At 40.9% G+C, this 11,359-nt stretch overlaps 2 protein-coding genes across 5 annotated transcripts in view; both read left to right on the forward strand.

Annotated features, from left to right (window-relative positions):
- Positions 1-6,941, forward strand: part of LOC116701468 (ankyrin repeat and IBR domain-containing protein 1) — a 21,968-nt gene extending 15,027 nt beyond the window's left edge. For 2 of the 4 annotated variants that reach the window (XM_032535189.1, XM_032535191.1), the window contains exons 17-21: positions 1,601-1,779; positions 1,969-2,020; positions 2,190-2,246; positions 2,399-2,522; positions 2,831-6,941. In XM_032535189.1, the coding sequence (XP_032391080.1) occupies positions 1,601-1,779; positions 1,969-2,020; positions 2,190-2,246; positions 2,399-2,522; positions 2,831-4,308 (1,890 nt within the window). In that variant the 3' untranslated portion in view covers positions 4,309-6,941. The remainder of the gene's footprint in view (positions 1-1,600; positions 1,780-1,968; positions 2,021-2,189; positions 2,247-2,398; positions 2,523-2,830) is intronic. The other 2 variants (XM_032535190.1, XM_032535192.1) reach the window with 2 other exon arrangements.
- A 485-nt stretch (positions 6,942-7,426) lies between these two features.
- The window catches only part of snrpd1 (small nuclear ribonucleoprotein D1 polypeptide), a 6,377-nt gene continuing 2,444 nt past the window's right edge, over positions 7,427-11,359 (forward strand). The window contains exons 1-3 of the mRNA XM_032534870.1: positions 7,427-7,648; positions 8,305-8,381; positions 8,697-8,888. Coding sequence (XP_032390761.1) covers positions 7,635-7,648; positions 8,305-8,381; positions 8,697-8,888 — 283 coding nt within the window. The 5' untranslated portion in view covers positions 7,427-7,634. The remainder of the gene's footprint in view (positions 7,649-8,304; positions 8,382-8,696; positions 8,889-11,359) is intronic.

An 11,359-nucleotide genomic window follows, 5' to 3' on the forward strand; every position in this document is an offset into this window, starting at 1 on the left:
TCCAAAAACTTTGAAGCAAATTGTCAACTCGGCAACGATTTTCGCAAGACTTTCTATATTCAAAATCGAAACAATTACTTCTTGCCTAAAACATGGGAATTTATTGATGAATAAAATGGTGAAAATTGTTAAAATTTAGGAATAACACAGATTGAAACAATAGTGGTTGAGGCATGTGTGCATCACTTAAGTGTCCCCTGGAAACACTTCCGTTGTGGTTTATTTGCTTGTGTTTTCCTGTTGTTGCGTGTTGTGCTGTATTTGTGTGCGTTTTCTTAATGTTGCGTGATGTGACCTCACAGGACCACCTGTGCAAAATTTTAAAATGGAGTGCATTTTTTTTGTTTAGCTAATGCTTTTTGTCATTCCAAATCCCCAATCCAAATTGCAGCATTGCTAGGGAAACTTGAGCATTTTTATTGCAGTTTGTCAGATACTTAACTCACATTTTCTTATGACTTGGCTCACTGGCAGTAACGTGACAATTGTGCAATGTTTCTTTTAGTCATACAGAATTGTGAGATTGTTTAATATTAAGTGGTGTTAAGCAGGGAGGTTGCCTTGCAAAAATATTTAAAAAAATTCAGTCAGTCTGTTTTTTAAACGCTTTGTAGTCAGTCGTCTGTAAGTTTGAGTTAGGTTGTTTCTAGTGGCAGCTTTGGTGGTAAGATACAATTGCAGGAAGAAAGAAACTCTTGGAGATGAGGTCCCGGATGTGGAACCTCATCTACAAGAGTTTCTTTTGAAAAGAAACAGCCCTGGCTACTGCAGCCGCTGCTGTGGGTGGAGATTAAAGCCCAGGTGCTCTGAGGTTTTACGGGTGTCTAGAGGGTACGGCATGTTTAAGGCTTAAGCATGGAATGACTACACAATAAAAAAAACTCAGTAGACAAAACATTTCATTAAAACTTGTGTGTGACAAATACTGTATGTCAAAATCTAACAAACTCAGATTTATATGTATATTTTTTGAAATCATGCATGGAAATGTACACAAAGAAATAGTTGCATCGATAAGCGGTTTAGAATCGAACCGTTGGCCTTTGAATCGGAATCGCATCGTGAGGTGCCCAGAGATTCCCACCCCTACCTATTAAGATACATTTCGCGTGCGTGCGTGTGTGTGTGTGTATATATGTATATAAGCCTAGGCGCATTTTACTAATTACCTGTTAAAATAACAAAAAAAAGCTGCACAATTGTCTTTAGACCAGGTTTTTGTTGGTCAATGGCACATTCACTTCCCACTGCATCAAGATAGCAAAACTGAAAAAAAGAACACACTTCCTTGTAAGACCAGCAGGCCCATGGGCACAGGTGTATTTGTTGTTTAAATGAAGTGGGCGCTGGACGGCATATCGACAACTGTGTTGGTCTTAAACTAGCAAAGACACTTGCGTCGGGCTTTGGGCTTTGCGCCCGCGCTGCGCCAGGTGCAAGATAGGCCCATATGCTCAATCACCATTGTTTTAACACACTTCTTCCTCAAAATCTTATGGACTACAACTTTAAACAAAAAAAATTGGATGAAATTCTTTTTTTAAATTAGATTTTCAAGTTGCTTCTTGGAAGTTAACATAATATCTTTGTTTCTTCTCAGACAGACCTTGAAATGGTTGTGGAGGATCTGGCTCAGAAGGTCAACCGGCCGTACCTGAGGACTCCCTGCCACAAGATAATCAGTGCAGCCCGTCTGGTGCAGCAGAAGAGGCAAGAATTCCTGGCTTCAGTGGCTCGAGGTGTCGCTCCCAACGATTCTCCTGATCCTCCCCGCAGGAAGTAATGACAGACACATTCATACATACTTAAAACAGTTCATTATTTTGTTTGCTTCATCTTCCCTCCACTGGCAGGGATATAGAAAGAAAAAGTATAAATATTTAATGACAAACTACACTGAAACTGAAAATTTAAGATATCATCTTCATGTGCGTCTGTGTGAGCAAAACTTTCTTGTGTTTGTTTCAGTTATCCTGGAGGATCATGGGACTGGGAGTACCTCGGCTTTGCTTCCCCCGAGGTAAACTGTCACCATACACTGAAACTTTAACTTTTGTTGTGCTAACTATTTGGTTTGTGCCCAGCTAATGCTATTCCCAAAACCTGCGCTTAGTAACCTACTTCAGTATGAGGTTGTGCAAATGCATGACTGTGGCTGCAGCTGACTTAGTTTGCTTATGTGTGTTAAGATGGGGAGTCGTCACTCTATACTAGGAGCAGCAGATCAAAGAGAGAGACAGTCACAGGTAATACATCATAGTTCCTGGCATTTTGTGCATATGCATGGGCTAAATTCTGTTTCCTGTGCTGAAGATTGTGACCCTGCATGATGCAAAATAGACTTTCAACACAGCTAAAGTTGGTTTTGTAGTAACCCAGCTTGAATTACTCTTTGCAGGATTATGCTGACATCCAGTACCGTCGTAGACACAGGCCACGGCGCAGAGGAGACATGCTGAGTCTGCTCAACCTTAGAAGCGGCAGCAACACACCAGAGACCAGCAGGAGGAGTGACAGCACAGGTCTGCCAAAGGTTTTATAACAGCCTCATATAAAGCCCTTCATTACAAAAAGGATTATGCAAAAGGCATAAGGTGTGTCTATAGTATGGGGCATTTTCAGACACAGACAAACTCTGCATCCTAATCCTTTTTCTCCATTTATAAATATTGACTTGTTGCCGCACCAGACACTCAGCAAATGGGATTTTAAGCTATTGCTCCATGAATCTGGTCTGGTCGGGGCACACAGAGGCATAGATCACTGGGATCAATTTGTTGTCAAGCTTGACAAAGCAGTTCTTGTTTTAATGTGATATTTTGTTTTCCAGAAGGTCCAGAGAGAAGTGAGGGTCGCAGAAGAGCGCTGGGCTCGCTGGATGAAGATGATCCAAACATCCTGCTGGCCATCCAGCTGTCCCTTCAGGAGTCCCGCAGAGAGCGAGGCCTGGAGGGAGGGATTGAGGGGAGAGTGGAGCTCGATCGTGGACTGGACAGAGGACAGGAGAGAAGGCCGGGTCCCCCAGGAGAACTGGGTGATGTTGCTTTGCACTCTCTCAACACAGATGGTCCACCAGGAGCCAGAGGCCCCTCCTTCCCCACTTCTCTACTGGATCCTCCTCGCCCCCCTAACAGGACAGATTCCACCTCCCAGCCTCCCACGTCAAACTCCTTTCCCCTTCCTCCCCCACCTCCCTCTCTCAGTGCAGAGTTGCTGGAACTGGGAGACAGCCTTATGAAACTGGGGAACATTACCACTCCTTATGACCTAGACACACACACACAGGAGCAGCTCTGCTCTCACCACACGTACAACCACAGTACACTCACTGCTCCCTACACCATTGAACCTGCTTACAGCGACTGCAGCCATAGACTAGACCAGAATGCATTGACCAATGTGCTTGACCATATCACCATTACAGATCCCAGTTACTGCCACTCCAGTGGTTATTTGGCTGAGGCTGAACACACTGCCTCCTGCGCACTTGAACGCAACCAAAACCCTGCCCATTCCAGTTCATATAACCGGGAACATGCAGCCACGTGTGATAGCACCCCAAAACCAGACAACTCTTACAACCCCTGCCCCGAACACAGTAGCTCTTACACTCAGGAGCGCCCTGCCTCCTATGCTCTTGAACGCCCACCCAAATCAGACTTCCAACCCCCTGCCCAGTTGTGCCTCCCGTCTCCAGAGCTTGAGCCGGAGCTGCTGCTTTCACCGGTGATCCCCCCGGGGGGGCCTTTCACCCTCAGTGACCCTCAGAGTCTGGAGCCCCTGGACCCCACAGCCAGTGCACAGCTGCTGGACAACATTATGGCCTGGTTTAACAACAACATTAACCCCCAGAACAACCCTCAGAACCTGGCCCTTATCCCCTCCCCGCCCACCACAGAAACTGACTCATCCCCTGACACAAACACTGAGACTGAGTCAGAGAGCCAGACCTCCAGGGACAGGACCCCTGCCCCTATCTGGCAGCCCCTGGAGGGCGAGCCACAAGCAGACAGAGGGTTGGCAATTTCCTGTGTAGGTGCGGAGGGTGCGGAGGGCCCTAAGACGTCAAGGCCCAGCACTCTGGAGCTGGAAAACCGAGAGGCTGGCGAGGAGGGTGTGGACGTAGGGTGTGTGGCTGACCTGTCGCTGGACGAAGCGCACACACACCTGTACTCCCACTCCCACTCCCAAGGTGGAGACAGTCCCGTACACACTGCCCCAGCAACAGAGAGAGACTTAGACCTTATCCTTCACTTAGAGGGGGACCAATCACCTGAGGAGTGGGAGGAGCAAGTACACCTGGTGTGACAGCGACAGAACGATGTAGAGAGAAGGTTGAACCAAGTACAGAAAGAGAGCGGGAGAGAGTGATAATAGTGAAGAAGAAAGAAGATCAAAAACTGGGAAAAATATAAGATAAAACGGTGGTGCCTCAATGAAAGATGTAGGTCTGTGGAGTGTTTACTGTATGTATTATACTGTATCTAGAGGAGACATAAAACCCTGCAAACTTTTGTTCTTTGTTGATTATGTCATAAGCGGTTTGATTTTGATTTTTTTTTTAAGTGCTTTTGTCTGCATTTAAAAACTATTCTTTGAAACAAATGAGTGTTTGAAGCAAAGTATATCAATGGAAAGCTACTGATATCATAACACATTAAATGCTGCACGTTTTGTTTTTCTTATTTTATTTATTTCCTTTATTTCTCTTGTCAGTTTGTTAAGGGTAAAGTTTTGATGCTGATTTTGCTGAAATCAAAACTTGCCTCGTATACTCAGTCTTTTATTAACACACCAACCTAACCACGAGCATCCTGGAGCCAAACATGATAACTGTAACCTTGGAGCTTGTTTAGCGTACTGTACAATCAGAGGGCCTAATTCTGATTTTTGGACCTTCATGCACACTGTGCCTGCTTTGTTAGAGCGCCAACACATTACCAATGTTTCCTTTTGGTAGGCTGCAATGAAAGGCAATACATTTGTCTGCTCAGTAGACGTCATGCTAGTACAACGTGCTTATCTGGATTATATGACAGTCATAATTCTTGTGTAATGCTCCAGTGATCACAGAACAGATATTGGCTTGTCTCTTTGAACAGGGACGTCTGTGGTCAGTCTCAGCCAAGAGTCAGTAGTGCTCACTGCAACACCGTGCTACCCATTCTATAAAATAATCTGTCTTTATTGGAGAGGAGCTGTGTCTTCTTATTACTGTATTTTACACCTGCTTTGGATCAGTTTTCACAGCTGTTTCAATTTGCAAAACTTTTGTAGACCTACTGCTATAATGTCAATTTTGGCAATTGTCACAATTGTGTGTCACTGAAATTTAATCACCATCATCATCATCAAAATAAGATGGCTCTCTTCAAAACAAAATTTGAATGGATAAAACTAGATCAGGTCGTGTATGATAGTAGAAGAGATTTTGTTTTAAAAGGTAAGAATCTATCAAGTCAGTCTGTCTCTTTGTACATTGAAACTGTTGAGAAAACTGAGCCAAAGCAGACAATGCTTAACATGTAAACACTCATTTAGTTCATTTTTAACGTATCTATCCCACTACTGATGATTAGTGCAGTTGATAGATGGGAGATGAGTTGTGTTTTTACTGTAATTTATCCTTTTAATTTCACAATATAGAAATGACATTTTTTGAGACCAGAGTTGTTGGGTCTGTGTGCCTTTTTGTTTCAATTGTATTTGTTTATTTGTTGGTATTTATTATTGTCATTACTTTTTAAACATGCTAAACAAAGTTGCTAATGAATGATAATGAAGAACACACCACTCTGGCTGTTGCCATACACAGATGCTCTTGATGTACATTAGTATTGTTTGTCCTCATACCCCAGGTGTGTCTTATTTGACCTTGTCCCCAGAGAAAAACTGCTTTGAAGATATGTGAAAAGAAATCATGTGTCTTTAGTGTTTCCACTTTAATTAACACCCATTTTATCTTAAAGTTGTTCAAATGTAGTTTGTCCTTAGATTTTTTCTTGAAATGGCACTCTGAATCCTAGGTTGTCACTCAGCCTTTATCTTTAAACTTTATTGCCCAACTTTAATGTTTACAAGAGAATTAAACTGCCTGTTATGTTGAGATGTGATCCGGTGCTTTTGGGACTGAAAGGATGATAATGGAGTTATTAATCATATTTTCATGGCAGGCCAGACAAATGTAAAGATAGTCTGGTTTTGTTAAAATGTCTCCCTCTACTTTACAATAGGTGCCAGTTATACAGAATGTGATATGCAATTTAAATGCATTACTTATAATTAATAGTTGAGTTTTTAGCCTGTTTGAAGTGTGAGGTCTGGAGTGCTCCACTGAAGAGATAAAACCCCTAAAATAATTTTCCTCTTTGTGTTGAACATTAAACTGTGATGGTGCTGGACAGGTTGTATGTGCTTATGTTTAGACATTTCATAAAGCCTGCTAAAGTGCGAGGGCAGCTGGTGTCACCCTTAACATTTCAGACATTGTTTCCTGAGGAATGGTTTAATTAACATTTGTTCAGGTTGCATGGTTGCAACAGGATACACAATGGAAGAGTCTGGGATCTTTTAATTTGCACAAGCATGCTGTCAATGTGTTGCACTAATCCAGTGCTGTCAGGCAAGATGTGGAGGACTGATCAGTGTTGCTTTTATTATAGTTATTATTTACTTTTTTGTTTTCTTGATTTAGAATTGAATTTATTGTGTCAAGGGAATGGTCTTGTGCCATTTTCTACTGCATATACAGTATAATGTTATATTTTAACGATCCCTCAACCAACCACTTCAGAATTAAAAAAACAAAAATGAAATTGCACTTGCATAGATTATACTTGATACATTCCCAGTCGGTCCATAAGAGAGGTTAGATGTGGGGCCAAAACTGTAAATGAAAGTGTCAGTGCAAAGTTTACTCTCAATAAAAACAACTGAAAGTGTGTCGCTATCAGATTTTTTTTAAAGTGCTCTGTGACAGTGCTTTCCAAAACCGTCTCAACAGACGTCCACAGCATTGTATACTGTACATGTAGGGCTTGTTCTGGAGCCTAAGACTGCCATCTACAGTCAGTTTCCACTGGTCAACAGGTAGCAACAAAATGCCAAATGTAATAATTAAACTAACACATTTTTTAAACACACGAATATTCTGCAAATGTAGAACTTCTTTAAATATTGAACAATTTGTTGATTGCAAATAGTGTCTTCAAGTAAGCTAAAAAGTGATCATCCTTGTTAAAGTTATACTTGCACATAAACTGCCACTTTATCTTTTTATTAATTTGGTGCTTGGTCACAAACCTGAAATTGCTATGTATTGTGCAGACATTTATCTAACGATACTCCCCTGTATTGTGTAATAGAGTTGTTATAAAATGTTAGTTAGTTCAGTAATTACAGTTTAAACCGTAGACTGTTTCATACAGTGGTTTTTCGCTCTGTACACGATGCTGTTCATTACTCCACCTTTGGGTGGCGATGTTTTCTATCATTTCTCTTTGCTGTCGCTCATTTAATGACGTCGTATCAGCGCGACTGAAACGTAAAACGTACAACAGCGGCCTGTGTTATCACTCGAGCGCTGTAATTTTTTGTCTTTGGTGGAGGATTTGTCTCTACACTCCGTCACCATCATGAAACTTGTCAGGTAAGTGATATTGAAAAGTCGCTATTTATTCATTGCTGTGATGTGCGATACTAAAAACAACGCGATGTGGATGGATGGATTTAGATGTGAACGGAGAGACGGTGAAGAGGCGGGAAGTGGTGAACGAGATGAATGGAAACTGTCCGGTGTTAAAATGGCCGTGCTTCAGCCTCTGAATTAATACGAGAGATACATACACATCTGATGTGTCCTTACTAATTGTTGAACTGTGGCTTTGGCTGTAATGTCTTCTAGGTATTATAGACGCAATGTTTACTACCTAACGTTAGCTTTAACAAACATAGCTTAACATAAGCTTAACTTAACATTAGCTACATAATGCTAACTAGAAAGTTAACGCACAGGCCCTGTATCTTTGTCTTCGAAATTACGTTAACGCATTTAGCGGCAAAAAACAAGCCAGAGCCGGAGAAACATGTAGTAATTTATCATTCATTCTCAAGTCACAGTTTAGAGGATTTGTTATCTCTCCACTCAGAGTACTTGTGTTGGTGTTGAAAGCTAACTTTACACAACCGACAGCTAGGCATCGTACGCTAACCTCGGACTAATCTTTGACTTTACACGAGCTATAATGGTCGTGTAGAATTGGGAAACGATGTGTTTACACTAATGTTGTTTATTACTACTTATAGGTTTTTGATGAAACTCAGCCATGAGACGGTTACCATTGAACTAAAGAATGGCACCCAGGTCCATGGCACCATTACAGGTAAGAGCCAGCTGGTACATTATTAACTTGTGTTGGAGTTGACCCTCGTAGAAGTATACTGCAGTGAAATATTGTTCTCCATAGTTCAGGGGTCATTTAGATTTCTTTTGATCACAAATTGCTCCCACAGGGGATACTAAACACACTTCAGTAGCCAGTTTATTAAACTAATGCAGGCTAATACGACAGTCTTTGATTGTGAAAACTGTCTCAGCCAGTTACGTCCCCTTTCAGCCTTTAATTTGAATGGATGTTGACATGTAGATTTTCATTTTCAAGTTTTTCCTCCCCCACTCCCCATCTTTTCCCATTTAGGTGTTGATGTGAGCATGAACACCCACCTGAAAGCGGTGAAAATGACTTTGAAAAACAGGGAGCCCACTCAGCTGGAATCACTGAGTATCCGTGGCAACAATATTCGCTACTTTATCCTTCCTGACAGCCTCCCACTGGACACTTTGCTGGTTGACATCGAGCCAAAGGTCAAGTCCAAGAAAAGAGAAGCAGGTATGTTGAAACAGCAGCTATAACCATAGCAGCATGCCGTGCGTGTATGTATGTATGTGTGTGTGTGTGTGTGTATTCATTCTTCAAATAAAAGCCGGGGCCTTTTTTTACCACACAAGGTACCCAGCTTTTATTTGAAGCAGGCTTTTATTAGAGGCAGGCCTTTATTTCTAATTACATCTGTTTGATAAGTAAAAATGTTTTAAACAAACCGTTTTAAATGAATAGCCATAGCGTTCCAGTGAACAGAGGTCATTAGTTTTGGTTGTTTTTAAGACACATTTGCAAAAAAAATCCCCATATACAACAACTGCCAGAAGGGCAACAAAGCAATTTGGGTCAGAAATAATAAACACCAACACTGTCAGTTTGAACCCTGTAAATGTACCGGGTATTTATTTCAAATACATGTACTACAGTCTGGCTGGTAGATTACAATAAGAGCATACAGTAGTAAGTAACACCAGAATCTGATTAACGTTGCAGACGGTAGATAACTAGCTTTGTTTCTAGCTCCAGGCTAACTTTTTTCCTCCCACCTCCAGCTAGCAAGCCGTTCTATGCTCCTGTCGGCCCATCTCATCAGCTCATCCTTGTGTTTCTTTCAGTCTCAGATTTTCCTGGGGTCAATATAGAACTGCCTTGCAGCATTTTCACCTAAATTTTCCTCCGCATACTTTAAAACTCTTTTTGTTTTGTTGTTGAAAAGTCTGTCTATAGGACCAGAGCCTGTCATTCTCAGCTATCACTAAATGAGACCCCTGTTACATCCATTGTAGCTACTGCCATCTGTTGGCACATGTACGTTACTGCACGCTACACTCATGCACTGAGTAACACATACACTGACTAAAATACTGGTAGGACAATAATGCTTTGTTACCGTAACCCAGAAAAACAAAGCATGAATATATTGTTGAATCTGTTCAATTAATATTATAGAAATTTACATTACGATATACCTGAATGCCCATTATATGAAAGGCAGTTAGACATCTACACACTTCAGACTGCTTGCTTGTACAGTGTTTCCCTCAGGTTGAGAATTTAGTTGTGATGGCTGGGTTCAGTAATAAACTAGATAAACAAAGGTTTAACTATTTATTGAAAAAATGACTCCATAAGTTAATTTAGAAAAGTGTGTGTGTGTGGTCTACGTTGTAACGCAAAAAAAAAGCTTTAGTTGAGAAAGGAGTTAAAAACTTATGGCGCTGACATGAATAGAGGAAAAGGGAGGAGACAGGAAGCCGTTTAGCACGTGGTGCCTGGAATTGAGCACCTGGCTGCAGCGTATGTTCAAGAAAGATACTCACTGTTCGGCAGCAGCGGTAAGGAAGTGCTCGCTAGTCAATAGATGATATCACACAAGCTTCGTCCGTGCACTCTGGCATACGAGTGCGTTACCGGCATCGACGGCTACCGCTGCGCCTTCGCTGACCAACCGGTTTGTGATAAAAACAATACATGTGTGACGTTCAAGCGGAACGATTTGTCATACAATGGTCACTTTATAAATATATCTAAAGCTCTAACTGCTTGACAAAGCTGTGTTGGGATCCAGCATGGCCGTTATTTAAACATGACGGCCTTGTCCCAGAGTTTAGACGTCTAGCTTCATGAAAAGCTAAACAAAGCAAAGTTTTTAACCCTTGTGTTGTCCTCGGGTCAAATTGACCCTTTTTCCTATATCAATGTTCTTTTTAACTACCCAATTGTAATAACCCAAAATAACATAATTGATTCCACACAACACTCTTTGGCAAGTACAAATCTCTACTTTCATTAATTTTGGGGTGTCTTATTAAATTTTATAGCAATTTATAAAAAAAATCGAAGGGGTTTTAAAATTGGTCAACGGTGGGGGGGGGGACAAAATGTAATAAGTTTAAAAACATTAATAAAAAGCTACACAAACTGTTTTTTTAATTTTGACAGGAAGACAACACAAGTTTTTAATAAATGTACATGAAGCAGCCAATGCCAACATGGACAAGATCTTGAACGTACTAATTTGCTTTTTTTTATGATGACCTGGCCAAAGTAACAACACATCTAGAAAGTTGTTTCCTTTTTACGATGATTCAATGTAGGATTATATTATTACAATATGAAAATCTACATTGACTCTTAATTTAATATATGATTGTAAGAAATACAAATGTATCCCAAAAAATGTTGCTTCTTAAAAATAACTTAGTATTGTGTAATGTAAGAAGAACTTTACCTGTTTTGCCAGTCAAATTAACTTTAATGAGTGCATATTGAAGGTTTTGGCACCCCAGATTAAACATTGTATTGCTATGCATAAAGAAGCCAAGAAAAGATGGAAAAGTCTACAAAAGGCATCAAATGACAGATTAGCCATTGGTATAATATGTCACACAAGTTTGATTTTATTTCCATCATTTACACTTTAAAAATAACACAAATGGCGTCTGCAAAAGTTTGGGCACCCTGCAGAGTTTATAGCA

This window comes from Etheostoma spectabile, chromosome 14 (assembly GCF_008692095.1).
Source record: "Etheostoma spectabile isolate EspeVRDwgs_2016 chromosome 14, UIUC_Espe_1.0, whole genome shotgun sequence".
NCBI lineage: Eukaryota > Metazoa > Chordata > Actinopteri > Perciformes > Percidae > Etheostoma > Etheostoma spectabile.